This window comes from Lethenteron reissneri, chromosome 30, assembly GCF_015708825.2.
Source record: "Lethenteron reissneri isolate LAM-NWPU_2019-01 chromosome 30, ASM1570882v1, whole genome shotgun sequence".
NCBI lineage: Eukaryota > Metazoa > Chordata > Hyperoartia > Petromyzontiformes > Petromyzontidae > Lethenteron > Lethenteron reissneri.
Genome location: NC_083808.1, coordinates 10901030 through 10922482, shown reverse-complemented (window position 1 = coordinate 10922482; position 21453 = coordinate 10901030). Strand labels below are relative to the sequence as shown.

At 43.7% G+C, this 21453-nt stretch overlaps 1 protein-coding gene across 1 annotated transcript in view; it reads left to right on the top strand.

The window, feature by feature from the left end:
* The window catches only part of LOC133349522 (mitochondrial 10-formyltetrahydrofolate dehydrogenase-like), a 46837-nt gene continuing 25384 nt past the window's right edge, over positions 1-21453 (top strand). Inside the window, exons 1-5 of the mRNA XM_061563056.1 lie at positions 1-227; positions 7900-8044; positions 12654-12888; positions 14595-14760; positions 16498-16599. Coding sequence (XP_061419040.1) covers positions 183-227; positions 7900-8044; positions 12654-12888; positions 14595-14760; positions 16498-16599 — 693 coding nt within the window. The 5' untranslated portion in view covers positions 1-182. The remainder of the gene's footprint in view (positions 228-7899; positions 8045-12653; positions 12889-14594; positions 14761-16497; positions 16600-21453) is intronic.

Here is a 21453-nt window from a genome sequence, read left to right as displayed (position 1 = left end):
CTAAAGCCTTTGCTAACACTGCCGCACACACACACACGCTCACACACATATATATAAGGCGACGGTGCCGTTTAGCTCTTGCGCACACGCCGGAGACGGGAGAGAAGAGGCGAAGGGAGCTTTGTCATTTCTCCGGACGAGGGACATTTGAGGGTTTTCGAGTGCAGGAGGGCTGACTGACAATGTTGGCCGCTCACACCTTCGTGCGGAGATTGTCAGCCGGCAGAGTGAGTTGACGCGCGTTTCTTCTGTATGGACGCGGCTCATGTGGTCACTGACGCACCTGCGTATGTGCGGTGTGTGTGTGTGTGACATGCGCGTCTCGTTCGTGTGTGTCTGTGTGCGTGCGTGTGTCCTTATGCTCCGTTGTACACAGTTCGCAAATGTACCTTCAGTCCTATGTGTGTGGTGTTGGGTAATTCGAATCGAGCGCACTGTATCTGTGTGTATAATACAACACGTGTACGTCGCATGCGGTTTTTTGGGGGGGCATGTGCATGCTAGAGTGACAGCGCATGCAGCAGTTGTACGCGGTATATATGTAACCATGAAATCTGACGTTACGGTGACATTGTTATCGTCCGCTGGATAGACTGGCCCCGCCATGGGAATGTGGAATTTCCGTCACTGGCGCCGTGCAATCATCGTAGACGGGCGTCGTCCGTGCCTGTCGTTCGGTTGGCCATATCGGTGGGTGGGTGGGTTGGTGAGATGTAGGGGACACTTTGTGACTTGCCTTGAACTTGTTGTACTGCACTGTGAACATGTGCACTGAAATGTACGTGGCATTCCTGATTGCATAATAGTTGTGACTCTCGAGAGAGAAACTCCGTACTAAGTTTGTAGTCGTGAGCCACTGGCAATTCTCCCCCTTTTGGCTTAATTTAACTCCCCCCCCCCCCCCATGTGTAAAACGGATGCATGTCGCTGCCGCAGCTGCGGTATACCATTACATAATACACTGACCGGATGCATTTAATACATTGTTAAATGTACTGCTGTGTTTGGGTAGGCTCGCTCACTGTTTGGTTTGTTGCTGTTACAATACTTGTAGAAGTGTACGGTATTTGATTTTAATCGTGTGGGATCGCAGTTGATATATTTAAAAAAATTGTTGGCAAGTTCTGATTGTGTAAATAAGTGGCATTAAAATGTGATGTACTGAAACCCCGCATACATAGAATACAACTAATAGGAATGCAGCTTGTTAACAGTATGTATTCATGGTCAAGACGTCACAAACAGTCTACAATACTGTTACAATTGTAGGCAATTATAAACACTTGTGTATTCATGTATGCTGTCGATATACACATATAAACAATTTAATAGCACGTATTTGGTGGTGTATATGTCCCGTATTATACGATGCATACATATGCCGTGTAGACGTAGTGTACAATTCCAACAATATATAAACTGTGCGGTTTAATAGACCCGTGTCCTCACCTGGAACACCTGGTGTTTGTCATCGCATGTGCTGAGGACTTAATACAAATGAGGGTCCTCCTGAGAAAATGTCTCTTGGAGAAGCACCGAGGCTTTCCTGCTGTGTAAATTAATCGCATTGTTATTTCCCTACAGCGTAACGAGCTACAACCCAATCATGTTTCGGTGAATGATAATATTAAACGGGGACACGTATCACAAGCAAACATCTGAGACTACATACGTATTGACATGTGGAAGTGTGACATTTACCACAATACCTCTGCTAGTCACGCAAAACAGGACCCTGCGGGGTGGGCTGGTAGGAATAATACTTAGTACCGGTACAGAGATATCGACTGGGTATAGAGGAGTTAAAGAAAAAAATACTGTATTCTAGTGTAACGTTAATTAAAAGTGTTTGTTTTGACAAGAAACGCTGTGAGATGTAAAGACTCGTAGTCTTTCATTTCCAACACCACCCTCAACACCACCCCTCCCACGGACGAACGGACGGACGGACGGACACATTAATCTATTGGTGGTCTGGTCCACTTCGTTCCTACCAGTATAATTCCACCCCTCCCTCTCCCCGTGAAATTGTGGAAGTGATTATTTAAAAGATGCGCATCGCTTCGGGTATGTACGGTAGGGGTGGACTGCGTGGGTCTTGTGGGCGAATGCCCCGCGTGTGGCTCTCTGCGTGCATTCGTCACCGCCACCGCCAGGCAGTGTCACCACGGACAGCACAATCGCCACCCACACGGACACACCGAGCCTGTGAACACAGCCACGCGTAGCTAGGCTGCTACGCAAGATGCAAGCCGATGCGAGGGTTTCCTACACTCGCCACACAACTAACTGTAACCTCCAGCGCACTTAGCATTTGTAAAATGATGTGATTCTAATAAGGATGTAATTTCCAATCTTATGAGCTCTGCTTTTTTGTGTCATCTAAAGCCCTCTTTGGTAAATGTCAAATGCAGTGTCAAGGATTTTTGTACTTCACTGCCCATCATGAGTCCTTTGAAATACAAGTGAATCCCCATTAAGAAAATTCTGGAGCCAAAGTATGTTCATTTTCAGTTGTCAAATGCATCTTCATTGGCAGTCATCTAAGCCAGTGGTGGAAACTCCATATTCCTATGACAGCTGCGGAGGCGAGGAGGGTTGGTGGAACGCACGAATGTTGTGAAACTCCCATCCCGTGTGTGTCGTGGTGCCGGTCCCTGGCTCGCCAGCATAATGCACTGTAAAGTGTGGATTAATCATTCCTAACTTTGGAGCTTTCTTGACTGCAGGAATTATTCTTTGGTTCTTTCGGTAAAGTCACGTATAAAGAAAAAATAATAAATTAAATAATAGCATACGACGTTTCGATTGCAACACAAGCAATCATCATCAGGTATAATGAAATAGCGACATAAAATATAACCAGAAATAATTATAGACAGACATATAAGCAGACAGATATCACCAAGATACACAGAGCGGGCAACACACGATCACCCCTCTCTGTACCTGTGTTGCCCGCTCTGTGTATCTTGGTGATATCTGTCTGCTTATATGTCTGTCTATAATTTTTTTCTGGTTATATTTTATGTCGCTATTTCATTATACCTGATGATGATTGCTTGTGTTGCAATCGAAACGTCGTATGCTATTATTTAATTTATTATTTTTTCTTTATACGTGACTTTACCGAAAGAACCAAAGAAGAATTAATCATTCCTCCCTTCTGTATGAGCTAGACCAGCGGTCGGGAACCTATGGCTCGCGAGCCATATATGGCTCTTCCGGTGACGGCATATGGGCTCCCAGAAAATGTTGAGTTGAAAAAAAAATAAAATCAGTTTGGAATGATTTTAAAATACTTGTGATATTGCTTAATAATACTGTGTCATTATAAAGTAAACAGAAATTAGTTTTGAAGATAAAATTTCACGGGTCACGGGTCCCGTGACCAGAAGTCGCATTTAAAGTAAGACATATTTAATTTATTATACGTTAAAAATACTATATGGCTGTCAATGAAATATATTTAGAAAGATTTGGCTTTTATGGCTCTCCCAGTCAAAAAGGTTCCCGACCCCTGAGATAGAGTATTGGCTCCACTCAGGCATATGTTTTCTACGGTTGCTCCAGTTTCCATAGTCATTAATTTGCTGGAAACATCTTACTCTATTGAGGACTGCAGAGCTTGGACACTTGTTGGCACCGGCTCACTGCCTGGCTGCATTCCCACTCATCTGTGATTCCTCAATGATTGTGAGATGAAATTTTCCTGAACGATTATATTAATAATAATACAAACTAAACAAACAAGCACCGCTGACAAAACTATGTGATTGTTCGCGAACTAATGCTTATTTTACCCATCCTGGAGGGCAGGTTTGAACCTGATCGGGATTTTAACTCACACTCTTCAGAACACCGAGTATACTCTACTAAATGAGCCATGACACAGTCACGTGGCATATACACTACTGTACTGTACTGTTATTATTATTTGTCGTGACAGCTCGGCCTGCCGCATACCCCCCCCCCGACCCCTTGGCTCCTCCCCCCCCCCCTTAGTACCCTATATAAACACGTGTCTCTAAATAGCTCTCTTCATACGCTAAAGTAATTTTGCTGGAGCAGTCACACCTGATGACGGATGCTTGTGTTGCTTCCGAAACGTCGTGATTGAATTTAGTTGTTTTATTTTATTTTGTTTTCACCTACGTGACTTTACCGAAAAAACCAAAGAGCATGACAGCACTGTTTTATTCATGATACTTACGTCATATGGGTTCATGTCATTCTGAGAGTGATTACACTGCAGTATTGTGAGAGAATGTGGTGGCATCCTACAGTGCGTTGGCCAAGAGTGATTGCGATGATCCGTTGTTTAGGGTGGCTTATTCTGCCATCACAAGGTATTTAATTGGAAAAAAATCCGCGGTATATGAAAAAATCCTGTATAAAATCACCAAAACCAAATTATATCGTTACAAATATATCTGTAAATATATTAAATGTTACTGATTTCTTTACAAACGGTACAAACTGTAGGTTAAAACTAGTGATCTGGCAACACAGATAGAATAGCTTTAAAACGCCAAATTTATATTCATGCAGCAGGTCTTTATTGGTGTGTTTGTGCGCGACTGCTTGTGTGTGTGTGAGACTATTCAACCGCAAATATACCGCAGTCTAATATATCACTGTCACCAAAACGGCGCACAGAATTCTAAAAACGAACCCTTGCGATGCAGCGGACCGACCGCGTGGCACATGCCTCGTAAGCTGGCAATGACATGCGAAATACGCTGCACTGTGTTGTGGCGATTCATTCAACACTCATCAGCATTCATTGATGACGACCATGATGGTAATTCACCAACTGTCCAATAATTAAATCCGGGCTAAATTATATATCAGCTGTCTATACGCATTGATTATAATGTGGTCAGTTTATAGAGCTTCATATCCCGTATAATTAAGATTCTTCCGTCCGGCTAAATATAACAAAGTGCTTGGTCAATTATTGACCTCCATTGATCCAATTATATGCTAATGTTCTGACTTTGCAAAAAAACTTTTGTATGAAAGTAACTACTATGTACTTATTATTTTGTACGTAGACATTGAGCACAATAAGAGAGAGAGCAGTGATATTTGACCAGGTGAACAACGTTACGATAAATGATCTATATGAATTTTTCAGGAGAGCCATTGCAAGGGGTAATGCACTGCATATTTATGTTTACCTTTTACGTACGATATTATGCAGACGTTAGATGTTGTATAATATACATTTGCAATAAATATGGTATAATATAGAGGAATACAGGCGTTAGAGAGCTTTAAAGGGGTTGGGTTGCTCATGTGAAATTGGTGAATATTTGATCATTATAAACTACCATAACCCCTCTGTTAATCAATATGAAGCGATATATTTTTGCCAAGTCAGGTTTTAAAAAGTGCAAATGATTTCCTGCTCAATTGAGTGTGGATCTGTGCTCTCATCTTTTTATAAATCCTGAGCTGGTGGTGGAATTGCTAAATTCCTAAGTAAACTGCTGTTAATATTCTCACAAAACGGTTCTCATTTTTATTAACCCCAGAGAAATTGAACCTTCAGCCTTACAATTGCAAGACAAACATCACAGATTCTATTACTGCAGCACCCGGCTATTTTTTGTTTGTTATCAAGATGCACATTTATTTGTTTCCACGTTTGAGATGGAGAGCAAAACTACTACTTCATCTTAATAACGAATCATTTTTTTGATTGGACAGATCTTACTTTGATTGCGCAAAATTTAAATCTAAAAAGAATATGGACATTACAAGAGGTTTTGGGATAATCTTCTAGACAGACAAATAACCTTGTACCAATACATTTTTATATTATTCCTGATTCAAAATAAATTCACCGGCACACATTTATGTACGCACCTTTCAATATTTAAAAGACTCGGTGAAAATCATCAGTAAAACCGGACTGACCACAAGGTTCGTCAGTACTGAGATTTCAACTTAGAATATTCCGAATGAGAGTGCTGCAACCACAATCTCACCAGCTGGGAGGTAAGACTTTGTGAGACTCAAATTATGGAAAAATGTATAGATCATAAAAGACCATGTATTGTGCAGTATTTCGCATGTACTGTATGTTGAACTTCTTTCGCACCGTACGCCGTCAACCGTGCTAATTGGAGGTGCAGATTGGAAAAATGTAGACCCTGCATAAAATCTTTGGCCATAGCAGCTTGTTTGTTAAGAATTCAGTGTTATGTTAATGACGAAATAACCTTAATTTCACTTGTTACAACTACAAAAAAACATTTTTGTGGATATATGGGAATTTTAATGTGTTACTTTTCGAGCTATGGAATGACTTACCTCTGGCATGATGACTGGTTACATCATTCAACTCACAACCAGAAGGATAAAATAGAAATCGCAGTCGAGTGTTCAACAAAGCCTACGTTCATGCATTGAGCAATAAAATGGTTACCGTGTCTTGGGAATTCAATGGTGATTATTGTATGGAGAGACTGGCCCCCATCATAGTAATGTGGAATTTCCAATATTTACAGTGCTCACGACTGTAAACCCAATCCCGTTGAAGCCGGGAGACACTTTGACTTAACAATTAACACGTGCTGTATCGTATTGATATGGAATACTAATTACATGCAAGGTGGCTGGCAGGGGCGGTTTCTTCATCAGGGCGATTGGGCGACGCACCACCAATGTCATTGAACCACAGAGTCACGCTAGCCGTCACTGCAGCCTCTGGATATAGTCCAATCAGCGTCATGTCACGTTCTGTGGAGTACCGCCTCTTTTTGGGCGATTTCACTCCGGCTGAGAATCGCCCCGAGTGGCCCCATAGACTTACATTCAAAGATGTTTTTTTTCGACCGGGAGGCGCTCCAATGCATTCTCTATGGCTTCCGGGAGGGCTCGCCCTAACGTGCTTATGTCATCATACGTGCTAACGTCATCATACGTATGCACGTTTCATCCAACAATATAATTTATCGCCACCGAGTGGAATCTTTAATAAAATAAACTTGAGTGGTTTGTTTTAATAGTGAGTATAGAAACAAACAAGATGTATTGTAAGAGTCACTTTATTTTTCATTAATATTAAAGAAGTGAAGTTGCCTTTACATGCTTAAGCTGTTAATTTATCCATTGCATGGGTGGACCTTATCCTTATCAATCATCCAGACATTTGCCCCCCTGAGAGATTTTGCAGGGGCCGCCACTGGTGGCTGGGTGGCTCAGAGATACGAGTGCTGAGCTGGCATTGGTGAGATCCTGGGTTTGAATCCAAGTCACTGCCTGTAAATTCAGCCGGGTTCTCAAGTGTCATGGGTTGATGGTTACCAATAACTGCACACAAAAAACCCCATAACATTAACTTTGGTTCTGCATTTGATGTGGCTAAATTCCAGCATTGAGATTTAAAACATCGGTCTGACTGTGATGCAATGAACATGACCGTCATATGCAGTGGGTGAAAAAGTGCTGCCCTCTGCTGCGTGGATCAGAGGTCACTTGAAAATGTAGCTCTGTGATGTCCACTTCCATTGGTTGTTCTCTAACATAAAGGGCTGTACTGGTATGCGAGAAAAGCAAATGGGAAATTGAATCAAATAACATGATGCTGACAACACAATTGGGATGCAATTGGGGGTGGGGAGGGAAATCATAATCAGAACCAAAAAAATCACATTACGTAATAATGACAATTTCTAGTGGTCTAACATGGCAAAGCATTATGAGGCTGCTGGCTTGCACTCAATTATAAGTGTGGTGGTAAAGCTAAATTAGATCAGCGCAGTTCCATTGACGTTAGAGTCAGGACCCACTTTAAATTTCACCTTGAGTTTCATTATACCATATGCCTGTATTCCCATTCAATGATTCCATTATTTTGCCCTGCATCCTTTGTTGCTGTCTTTTCAGGTTTATTATGCCAACAAGCTGAAGGTGGCTGTGATTGGACAGAGCCTGTTCGGACAGGAGGTGTACAAGTCCCTGCGGAAGGAGGGCCATGCTATCGTGGGGGTATTCACCATCCCTGATGTCAATGGAAAGCCCGACCCCTTAGGTAAGTTTCTTACTTGGCTTAGCACAATTGCATCAGTGACTATTCTATTTATATGATTATTTATATTACATTGTTTGTGCAAACTTTCACTTAGAATACTTTATCATGGGGATATGTAGTATTGCTTAATGTTATAAAATGTTCATGTTGTGGGGTGGTGATCGTGGAGGGCCGCGATGGGGTGTCACGGTGGCGAGATATTGTCTCCATCGCCTGGTATGTAGGAGGTTATGGGTTGGATCCAGACTCTGACGCTTGTATATTTCTGACGCTTGTATATTTCGAGTTTGCATGTTCTCCCCATGGTCCCGTGGATTTTTTCTCCTGGTCCTCCGGTGTTTCCCTCCACATTTAGAAGCGTGCATTTTAGAATATTTGGTTGCAATACAAGTCCACGTGATAAGCCACTTTGTTGAGCTATCATTTGCGGCTCGGTCGCTTCTGAAAAAGAGCTATCTAGCTCAGTGTGCCTTACCTGGTAAATAAAAAAAAGTTAAAATCGTTTTTTGTTGATGACCTTGAGTCAGTGGGTGATATTACATGTTCCTATGGCAAGGTATAGTTGACCCATTCAACAAAAAGCGCATTTGAGTTCCCTCAAAGTGGTGGTGATTTTATCGTGCAAAATTTGAACTCGTGACCTGAGTATGAGTCAAGCGCTGTAACCAGTGTCACCAATCAGATCTCTTTTTTATTATCAGATATTGGGTCTTTGGAAATGTTACTGTTTGGTGAACTGGAACGGTAAAGCAGACTCGCACTTCAAGCCTTAAGAATACAGTTCCAAAAGACAAATGAATATCATTGCATAAACTACTCATAATTTGAATCATTTAATAGAGAAAGCAATCATTGGGAGAATCACACTACGTAATTATATTCTTAGGTTTTTTCGGTAAAGTCACGTAGGTAAAACATCTTTATTTTATTATATTATTTTATTTTTATTAATTTTGATGTTTTACCTACGTGACTTTACCGAAAAAAACCTAAGAATATGAATCCTTGCAGTCACGAAAGCTTCAAATCCACACTACGTAACACAATTTTTGTTCCTGAGTAGTAAGTGTTATTTCGTAATTGCTTATGCCTAAAAAGTATAAAATATGGCTATTATTCCCCACAACTTTTTTTTGTGACCAGGAAAATTATATTTTTAATGTACCTATTTTCAATGAGAAAATGGGCGAATTTGTGTTTTGTCGTTCACATAAACTCAGAAAAAAACAACATATGAATCAAAACTATTACACAGTGTAATCAATATGTTTGGTAAGCACTCACAATCAAACCTTTCTGTGGTGTGATCCTGGGTGAATTTCCACTTTGTTAAATATCCTTACACAATTGAAATGGAAATTCAACCTAAATAAAATTATTTATTTGGTGATACTGTGTTGGCAGTGGTGCACAAGCACTAATAACTCAAAACATTTGTTAATAGCATTGCCTTCAAAAGGAAAAATATATAATAGGCAATGTTTTAGGCAATATCCCTTCTTAATAGGCCTCATTGTGTAAAGTGAAGTCGCCACTCTATGTGCTTAGACGAAAGGCCACAGGTTTCTTTCATGAGTGTGATATCAAATAACTTAATGAAGTAATACAATAATTAATAGTATAGAGGTTATAAGTGACAAATGAATAAAACCCATTCAATGAAAAGTGTTCGTGCCTAAATGTGTTTGTGCCTTTATGTATTAAGTGAAACTATTTTTGAATGTCAGATGAATTCACTCAGACCACTGGGAACAAACATTTAATGAAAATAGGCATGATTCATCCTTTACTCTTTCTACACAGTTTTCAGCGTGATAAATGTACTATTAGTTTAGCTTTTGTTTCGTCGTGTGCACAACTGCACCTCCGATTGGCACAGTTGGGTATGTACGTTGCGAAAGAAGTTCACCATACAGACATACAACTGCATTGTCAGCTAACGGGTAAAAAAAAACGTTTTATTGCCTTTGTGCAACTGTGTTCCTACATTTTCTGAATTTCAAACAGCACTCTTAGAATTTTTGCAATTGTCATTTGGGCATTGCACACACTTCCAGGCAGTGCTCCAAGTGACAAATTAAATGGACATTTTAAGAGTCGTCATCAAAACGAGGTTTATATTTGCCAGCGATGACGCATTTATTGGTTCACTGGGAATGTAATTATAGTCAGCTCACTGAGCCAGATCTGCAACGTCTGCCATTCTGTCATCCGTCGTCAATTAAGTGTCCTTTAATTTCTCAGGAGAATTCTGAACAATAAAGCATTGTAGTGCTCGGTCATATACTGCTATGATTAGCTACTGACATCTAAATACTGTACCATAAAAAAAAATAGTGGGTGTATGTATGTATGTACATTGAACTTATTTTCACCGTACATATACATTTTCACATCGAGGCTCTATGTTAGTCCAGCGCTTCTGGTTGTCGAACGAATACGTTAACACATTCCTGCGGAGGGAGCTGGTAGGAACGTTGGGTTGCTCGGTCAATGGCCAGGGTCAACGGCGGCGTGGTGTATTCGGCAAATATGCCCGACTGTGAGGGCGGGCACAAGCCGGCGTGAGTAGGTTAAACGTTGAGTTTTATAAGGGCACCACGGGGTGACCAGCCCCTCCCCACCCAGCCCCACCCCTCCCACCCCCCACCCAGCTCCTCCCCACCCAGCCCCTCCCCACCCTCCCCACCCAGCCCCTCCCCACCCTCCCCACCCAGCCCTTCCCCACCCTCCCCTCCCCACCCAGCCCCACCCTCCCCACCCAGCCCCCCCCTCCCCACCCAGCCCCACCCCTCCCACCCCCCACCCAGCCCCTCCCCACCCTCCCCACCCAGCCCCACCCTCCCCACCCAGCCCCTCCCCACCCTCCCCTCCCCACCCAGTCCCACCCAGCCCCACCCCTCCCACCCCTCACCCAGCCCCTCCCCACCCTCCCCACCCAGCCCCTCCCCACCCAGCCCCTCCCCAACCAGCCCCTCCCCACCCTCCCCCTCCCCACCCAGCCCCTCCCTCCCCACCCAGCCCCACCCCTCCCACCCCCCACCCAGCCCCTCCCCACCCTCCCCTCCCCACCCAGCCCCACCCAGCCCCTCCCCACCCTCCCCTCCCCACCCAGTCCCACCCAGCCCCACCCCTCCCACCCCTCACCCAGCCCCTTCCCACCCTCCCCACCCAGCCCCTCCCCACCCTCCCCACCCAGCCCCTCCCCACCCTCCCCACCCAGCCCCTCCCCACCCTCCCCTCCCCACCCAGCCCCTCCCCACCCAGCCCCTCCCCACCCTCCCCTCCCCACCCAGCCCCTCTCTCCCCACCCAGCCCCTCCCTGCACGACAGACGGACACAATAATCCCCTGTGGGATGGTGTAACCAGGAGGTTCCTACCAGTATAAGGTCGCAGTTATTAGACACAAAGTGCTGGCCACAAATGAACCACAATACTTTGCTGGTCTCGTCAAGGAGCATAAACCATCACGCGAACTCCGGTCATCCTTGCAGCAGCATTTGGATGGCCATGGAACAAAGACGGTCACTTCATTGTGCGCTTTCAGATGCACTTCTGCGGCCGTCTGGAACGCTCTTCCTTCCGATATTAGAAAGCCACTGGAGCTGTACACTTTGAAATCTAGATTGAAAACGAATTTCTTTAGAACTGCTTTTTGTGTTTAGTTTGTTGTCCTTCCCCCGCACCTCCGATTCACATGGTAGATTGTGTACTGTGTGAAAGAAGTTCTACATAATACATACATGGTTTTGAAGCAGTGGTCAAAATTCCACGTTCCTATGGAATGGACCATACAATCCATAGGACAACCACTGCAGGTGCATTAACCATAAATACGTGCCGTCTTCTTCACAGCGGAGATTGAAAGTCCCCTAATCTTAAATACAAATTAGCAGGCCTTGTGTGTTGATGTCATCATCTACATTTTCCAAATTTGATAAATTACTTGCAAAATACATAATTGGGAAAACCCACAGAGCAACATCCTCCCCTCCTGGCAGACTAATGCAGACTAATTCACATTTTCAGGCCAGTGCTGCGTTCACGTTCCGCATAAGGCTGGCTGCCACTGGGGATCCCCTTGACGAAACTCTATAGCAAGGCATTGGAATAGATGAGATGAGATGCGCTCTGAGGCACCTCGAGTTACCAAGACATTTAAGCACGTGCCCTCTTCATGCAAATCCTTTCTGTTGATTTCCCACAACATGGTACTTATTTTAATGACCCCAGAGACAACAAGGCCAACGTCAACCCAAAGCTTTTTATTTCGATTTAAAGCTTTCGTGACTGCAGGGATTCATCTTCTTGGTTCTTTCGGTAAAGTCACGTAGAAGGGAAATGATAAAATAATAAAAATAAAACATAATAAAATAATTCTCATGACGTTTCGGCCACAACGCAAGCAGCCAGGAGGGGAGGCTGCTTGCGTTGTGGCCGAAACGTCGTGAGAATTATTTTATTATGTTTTATTTTTATTATTTATTATTTCCCTTCTACGTGACTTTACCGAAAGAACCAAGAAGATCAACCCAAAGCTGTGATGTGAACTCTTGTCGCACAGGGGTCCTCGTGTATTAACTTCTCAGCTGCTCTGCACTCCGATAGCTTTGGTGGCCGACAAGGAGGGGACGCCCGTGTTCAAGTTCCCTCGTTGGAGGACGAAGGGAAAGCCCATCCCGGAGGTGCTGGAGGCGTACAAGTCCCTCGGAGCCCAGCTCAACGTGCTGCCCTTCTGCTCGCAGTTCATCCCCATGGACGTCATAGATCACCCAAGCCACGGCTCCATCATCTACCACCCATCCCTGCTGCCTCGCCACCGCGGTGCCTCCGCCATCAATTGGTAGGTTCCGCTTCTCGCTCAGGCTCGCGTGCGATACCGGACGCCGCCACGGTTGTTTTTGGGCACGTAGCGAATAGCCGATTGGAATTGCCGCAGACCCTGCCCAACGATGCGTGCATCGAAGTGCAAATTACGTGCAATTTTTTTCGCAATGACGACCTTTACATTTGTGGGACGAACAAGACTGAACAACGTGAGACAGGTACAGATTAGAGAGACGATACGAAACAGAGGGTACAAATAAGGAGGACATTCCTTGATTGAAACGATACTAAATTCGTGAATTAATTGAATTGTGAGGAAAGGAGGTATCTCGTTATATATACTCATTGGATTTATTCTGAGTGAAATAGTGACACAGGGCAGCTGAAAGTGTCGTATCCAATACATACAGTACTTGAATTGGTTATATCTGCAATTATTGTGATTCCAGCATCGTTATCCTGGACGTGTGATTAATATAACAGCGATACTAACACATTAATATTGCTTGTCAATTTATGAATTTTTATTCCTTGGGGAATAGTGAAGGCTCACCGACAGCTAGTTACTCCGGATTTTTTTTACGAGTGAGTAGTGAAGGTTTTCTGAAAGGTCACATGCACCCAGGCCCAGGCGTTACTGATAGAATAACAAGTACTTACTGGGCAGGTGTCAGTGAACAATCGCAGTAGCAGCTATCGATGGAGTCACGAAAGTCCCCTGACAGGCGGGGCATTTAACAGACCCGTGCGTTATTGATCACGTGGTAAAGGCTGGCTTATGTGTCACAACAAGTACAGGCCTAAGTGCTTTGGATGTATTGGAAGAGACTGACAGACAGCCCAGCCCCTCAACGGGGGTGTGCATTGCATTCATACACTGCGCACGCAATCCAGCGTGAGACGCTTTGATTTGTGGAACTCCCACACGTGCCGGGCAGTAAGGCTGTAAACCAATTGGTCCTATGAGCACGTCTGTGTCGACCTCTCAGTATTGTCCCCACGTGTGTGTTGATTTTGTCCTTGGGCACGGGTCCTCTCCAACAGGCAAAACGCTCCTTGAAAATTGAATTGGCCAAAACTTCCCAAGTTTTCCTTTAAAAAAATGCATCCTTATCATTACTGTATTCTCAGTCTATATCAGAGAGCTGAGCAAATCAACGGGAAGAACTGACAATACCAGCAGCAGCAGGCAATGCTTTATAACCGAGAGAAACATTTAGCTGCTCAATTCAGTTCCCGAAGAAGCTTCCACCAGATGCAACAAAACGTCGGACATCTTGCCGAACAACACACGGTACAACCCGAACACACATCGGCAGGTCACTGGGTATGGCGCTGTACAGCACGAAAACCAACGCAGTGGTAAAGCATCATTGTGTGTTTGTGTGTGTGTGGGTGGCTCACAGGTGGAGGGGTGATGTAGCGGTTAGCGCGCTGCGCATCAAAACCAGCAACCGAAGTTCGATTCCCACTTACGGCCAACACCAGTGACGATGATCTGAACCGGTCCTGGGCCTCCCCTAGGTCGACTCAAATGAGTACCTGGTGTGGTGTATAAACATAGCCTCTGGGGAGACAAAGGCGGCCGGGCGTGTGCTGGCCACCCACCTGCTCGTGTGCTGTGCCGGCCTTCATAGGCGCTGCTCGCTAACAGCACTTGTCCCCTACAGTCTGTTAATAGGCTATATGGGGTGGGGGGTCTTTGTTTTTTGTGGTTTGCAGGACTCTGATTCACGGGGACCAGCGCGGAGGCCTCAGCGTGTTCTGGGCGGACGCCGGCCTCGACACGGGGCCCTTGCTGCTACAGCGCGAGTGCCGCGTCGAGCCCAACGACACGGTGGACTCGCTCTACAACCGCTTCCTCTACCCCGAGGGCATCAAGGCCATGGTGAGCGCAGCGCGCCACTGAGCTGAGTGTTGTGTCGAGCCGTGCAGTGCAGAGAGCTGGGAATGGGGAGATATTATGGGGGGAACTCATAAATGATTCCCCCCAACCACCCCCACTAGATCTGAAGAGGAGGAGCTTCGCTCCTTATGTGGGTGTCTGTGTACGTCTGTGGGTCTCTGCCCGTGTATGTGGGTCTCTGCCCGTGTCTGCGGGTATTTTAGATATTTTAGACGTGGTTTAGTGGTAATGAAGGTGGAGAGGTTACCAGCCCCTCGCACCCGTCGTGGTGATGTCACCGTCACTTAGTGGCGAATGGCGGTTGTTGTTGTTGTTCTGTCTGTGGGTATCTGTGTGTGTCTGCGGGTGTCTGTGTGTTTGTGGGTTTAAGTGTTTATCTGTGGGTGTCTGTAGGTATATGTGCTCCTCTGTGAGTCTCTGTGTTTGTGGGCATCTGTGCTCCTCTGTGGATCTTTGTGCGCATCTGTGGGTAGTCGTGCATGTCTGTGGGTCTCTATGCATTTCTGTGGGTCTCTCTGTTAGTCTAGGGGCCTATATATGTAAAAAACAAAGATTAATCTTTAATTCCTCCCGGAATGCAGTTGGGTTCAAATTTTCACTCCTACCACAGCGTTTCGGGGCGTTCCGGCTCATTTCCACCACTGACCGTACATGAGTGCTGTGCACCACTTCATATTGTTGTGCATTGTTCTATACATTGCAGTGTGGCGTTACATAATGTATTACAATGGTATATTTTGTGTTGGACAATGCAGTGTGGTGCTGTGTGATGCTTTGCATTGTTGTGCATTGTGTTTGGCAAGGCAGTGTGGTGATATGTAATTTATTATGCTATTACACATTGTGTAATACATTATGGTGTGTCATTAAATAACGAATTATTACAATGCTGTGTGTGTTTTGTTGAGCAGTGTGTTATGATATTATGCAATACATGCAGTGATATGCATTATGGGGAGAAATTGTGGCATTAAGTATTGGAGCATTATGCAGATCATTGCAGTTATATGTAATGTAGGTAATTTATTAATTATGTCTACAATGTGATAACTGTTCAGTGGAAAGTGAGAATGTACATAATATAAATGTAGCATATGTAAAAAATAACTTATCACAGGTGAAGCTTATTCCCAATCACATTAATTCTTATTTAAAATATAGTGATATTGGTTAGAAAATCTTCAGTTTTGTCACAGGGGAGCTCAATACAATAATTGGCTGTGCGATACATACGTCAGCATCTTCCTGTATCACAAATCATGTCTTTTCAAATATATCTGATATCTGTGAAAAAATACTGGACATCTGCGAAAACTACAGGCACACAGACACACAAAGACAAAGATCCCCCGTATAGCCATAACGGACTTTTGGGGCAGGTGCTGTTAGCGAGACACAGATAAACAGTGTAAAGAAATATTCTGATTCCGATATATATATATTTTTGTATCATGTCCCAATCTACCCAAGTCATCTTGCCGTTGAATACATCTATTAAGTTCAGTCCAAGCTCTTTGGTGTAACTTCTATTTGTGTATTTCAGTCTGGCTTTCCTGCACCTGGTTGAAAAATATTTCCACTTAAAAGTTCCATCGCGTGCCAGTGTCGTGCATGGCTTCTTGTCATGCGGTCCAACACAGTAATGCGTTGAGCACTGCCCTTGTGCTGTGCACACCGTAGACCAGTACTTGCAACCGCGTGTTATATCACATTGTTCAGACGGAAGCCGTTCAGCTGATTGCCGACGGAAAAGCCCCCAGGATACCGCAGACAGAAGAAGGAGCTACATATGAAGGCATACAACATAAAGAAGCCGCACAGGTACGGCGACTATCTCACGTTTCTGCCTTGTGCGAACACCACAAGGTCTTGTGCTTTTTGACGTGTTCGGGCGACAAGCCTGTGTCATCACTTGTGGTGTTCAAATCTCCATGCTAATAGTGGTAATAAACCTTAAATAATGCAGACTGAAGTCAGCTAAGGTCAGCCTGAGCACTTTGGCTCTGTAAATGTGAAGCATGCCATTGATGAATGTATGGGTGGCGAGCCACTCCTACACCTGGTGAACCTGCTGTCTGAAACACGTTGCTGCTTGTATGCAATGCGGGCTCCATTCCAGTCCTTGCTCAAGACCTCTCTTCTCCTTCGCTTGTGATTGCCTGCCTCCTGATCCAATGCCTTCATTCTCTCTGTGGAATTGAACGGAAACTGTGTGCATCACACATACAACATTACGATGATAATTAAACCCAGATTTAAAGATGTAAATTATTCCTCGGGCCATTAATTATTTACGTAACTTTGTCACTGCAGGACTTTCTTTTTCCATACAAAAGTAGATAAGTGGACATTGTTCGTGTTTACTCAGTACATTAAGCCACCACCAGTGTACTGAGTGGCGTGCCTGTGTTTTCAAGTTTGTTAAATCTCTGGGGATCAAAATACCATAATGTTATTGACTATCTGAACAGAAGGCTCTTCGTGTCTGTAGTCCAGCTTTGAGGGCAAGAGTTGGTGGATTGCACAGATCTGTGGAACTCCAAAGCATGCTGGCTAGGCTGCAAGGAGGTCAGGGGATGGAAGCGCAGTTCATGGATTCTTGAATCCTCTGTAAAGAGCTTTTGATCGTTATCAGCTTGTGTACGCCCTCACATGTCAATCATTCAGTGATGGAATTCGCCAAACATCGCAATGTAGGACTGTGCTGATAAACGAGTTTTAGGTGTCACTGACGCTTTCCTCTATGAACAAAAATACTATTGTTAATCATCGTAGACAATACGCTTTTTTAAAATAAATTCGTCCATGTTAATACTTTACAATACGGGGTTGTCAAAAGCGTAACAACTCCAGTAGTACAAACTAAGTGTACACATTTGACCCATTCACGCACGGCTGTTTGAAACAAAATATGCACTATCAAGTTTGGCCAATGCACGAAATGTCACCAATTATACGGGGTGTGTTTTTTTACCTTTAAAGGTCACAGTGTTATTGATGAGAGTGATGAGCCTAATGAAGTGTACTTTGATGGAATTCATCTGTTAAATGAAGCTATCTATATAGGTCAAATGACAACACAAGAGGGGCACTTTCATAGTTAAATTTAATTCTGGCACAAGTTAATGGCCTCAATGAAAAAAAACTGTTTAAATTATTCCCACACCTCCATGTGATCTCTCAGTTGGGCAGAGCTTTGAGCAGTGGCTTAATTGCAGGTGACTAATTGAACTGTATTGCCCTACTTTAAAAATATGTTTTTAAAAACTCCAAAGATGTGTCAATAACACCGTGGCCTGGAAAGGAAAGGTAATAAAGTCTGTTCTCCGATAGTGTGTGTTTTCATGACGCCAATTGGATATAGCGCGATGAATGCATTAGGGAACACATTTTTTATAAAGCGGGTGTGAATTGGATATAACGTGATCGAGTGAACAGAACTACGTCATGCGAGTAAGAATAAGCGGTTGTGCGGCTGCCTCGGCATAGCATCACACAAGGTGGGATGCTGCTGGATGCTTCTAGATGCTACCCACGTGCCTCAGTCTTTGTTCAGCCTGCATACGCATTGCATGTGTTATGGCGGACTGTGCTTTGCCCTGCATTATATATTATTTACAACATCATTTTTCCAAAACGTGGTGTTCTTCAGGAACGCAACTACCACGTTATAGGAGAATAGACTGTGGGTGATCTTTCTTCTTCATAGCACGTACATTTCATAATTAAATTAAATCCTGGCAGAGAATATAATGGCCTAATTATATAGAGGCGACGTTTTAGGCCATTGCCTGATTCATTGCCTATTATGCATGTATATATTTTTTTATTTTAAGGCAGTGATATTGACGAATGTGTAGAGTTTTATTTGTCATTTGCGCTTGTGTATAACTGCCAACTCAGCATCATCAATGGTTTACTTTGAAAATGGTTTACTTAAAAAATAGTTTACTTTCAAAATTATTCACTTTCAAAAGTGTTTACTTTCAAAATTGCTTACTTTCAAAATAGTTTACTTGAAAAATAATTTACTGGAAAATTTTTTATTTCAAAATTATTCACTTTGAAAATTGTTTACCTTCAAAATAGTTTACTTTCAAAAGTGTTTGCTTTCAAAATTATTTGCTTTCAAAATTATTTGGTTTCAAAAGTGTTTACTTTAAAATTTCTTACTTTCAAAATTATTTACTTTCAAAATTATTTGGTTTCAAAAGTGTTTACTTTCAAAATTATTTACTTTCAAAATAATTTGGTTTCAAAAGTGTTTACTTTAAAATTTCTTACTTTCAAAATTATTTACTTTCAAAATTATTTAGTTTCAAAATGATTCACTTTCAAAATAGTTTATGTTCAAAATAGTTTACTATCAAATTAATTGAATTTCAAAATTATTAACGTTCAAAATTGTTTACTTCAAAAATTGTTTACTTTCAAATGTATTCACTTGAAAAATTGTTTACTATAAAAAATGTTGCTTTCAAAATTATTTACTTTCAAAATTGTTTACTTAAAAAATGTTTACTTTAAAAATTGTTTGCCTGCAAAATTATTTACTTTCAAAAGTGTTTACTATCAAAATTAATCACTTTAAAAATGGTTTACTTTCAAAATTTTACTTTGAAAATTATTCACTTTCAAAATAGTTTACATTCAAAATTGATTACTTTCAAAAATCGTGTCTCATAACGTCTGTCTCAGGTGAACAGAGGGGAAAATTGTCTGAGCCTGGAGAGTGCTTGTTGTTGTATGAGCGATCCCCATGTGTACAAGTTGTCCGCTGCTGCGAGGCTGCGTTGTGGGCAGCAGAGAGCAGTGCGGCAAAATTGTACTGTACTATTAGGCGCCCTTATCTTTGCTCTTCATCCATACCATCACTATAATATAAACATAGAGTAAGCAATACACCTCCTTCACGTATCTGCCTCTCCACTTAAGTTTTTTTTTTTACCACATCCCATCAGTCACACAAACTTCAAGGAGGGCATAATTTCAGCGGCATTTGTTCAGTACAAGAGAACTCTGGAATGATTTCCACATTTAGTCTGCAGCTTTGTTGAAACAATGCTGGTGAACTGCCAGATGTATATAGGCACCCTATGGCATGGAGAGGCCCTCATCTTGTAGTGGATTGCCAAAGGGGCTGTACATTTAAATTTGTGTTTGAGAATGTTTATTTATATAAGGTTGTGAGTTCACATCCATTCCCCTAGAGCCAATATAATGAGTTCTCCACTTTTTAGAAAGTCAAGTCGTCATCCTATGGAGAAAGCCACCCTGCACCATAGGAATGTGGAATTACCGTAATTAGCTCAGGCTTGCAAATGGAGAGTCCCAGTCAACATACAACGTTGGGCCAAACGGTTCCAAGCTCCTGCCAACGTTGGCATGTTCACTTGGGTAGCGCTACCAAATATTCACCTGAGTAGAGACACCTTGACTTTAACTAGACACTTTATTGATGTATCTGCTGTGTTTCCTGTTACCCTGCATGTACACTTCCATGCACGCCTCTTACTGTAATGAGTAGGCGTAGTGGCACGGGACAGATTACAAACGCGTAACCCAAACCTGCCTGTCACCACAAACATCATTGACATTGACGTATGAGCACAGAACTCTTGCATTATATTGCCAAAAGTCCCCGGTATAGCCTTCACGGACTTTTGGGGCAAGTGCTGTTAGCGAGCCACCTATGAAGGCCGGCATGGCACACAAACGGGGGGTTGGGTGGCCAGCACGACGCCCGGCCGCCTTTGTCTCCCTAAGGCACTGATTTGAGGCTGAGTCGACTCCTCGGTGCATGTGTGTACAATGTTTACAGAAACACGGAGAGTGAGAAAGAGAGAGGTGAGAGCGAGCCTCGTGGTTCTGAATTCCCGAACGATCACACACCCCCGTAAATACACGAGCTATTGATAGCACCACGTGGCGGGTGGGTGCGTGCGGCAGATGGGGTGGGTGTGTGCCATGCAAGGGGGGTGCGGTTGCCACACCGCTTGCCATTGGTTGCAGAGGATGCTAACGGGGGAGGAGTCAAAAGCAGAGTTTTCCCCAGCTGCTATCTCACTGGAAAATAGATGACATCTGCCAAGGTTCCTAAGTTACCGACATCATCCACTCGCCCGCCAATCCTTAGTGGCTTCTTGGAGAGAGGCGATCCGAGATGTTATCTCTACGATTGTCACGTAGTTCAACATACATACTGTACATCTCAACTGAATGTGATATTACATTCTTCTACTAGTACTGGTAGGAACCTCCTGGTTACGCCAGCCCACAGGGGATTATTGTGTCCGTCGTGCAGGGAGGGGCTGGGTGGGGAGGGAGGGCTGGGTGGGGAGGGGAGGGTGGGTGGGGAGGGGAGGGGAATGGCTGGGAGGGGAGGGTGGGGAGGGGCTGGGTGGAGAGGGTGGGGAGGGGCTGCGTGGGGAGGGGCTGGTCACCCCGTGGTGCCCTTATAAAACTCAACGTTTAACCTACTCACGCCGGCTTGTGCCCGCCCTCACAGTTGGGCATATTTGCGGAATACACCACGCCGCCGTTGACCCTGGCCATTGACCGAGCAACCCAACGTCACTACCAGCTCCCTCCGCAGGAATGTGTTTTGTTTACACCGGGCAAGGCCCATTGAGCTCTACAGCTTATTTTAAAGAAGGGCCCTGGCCTCAAATTATA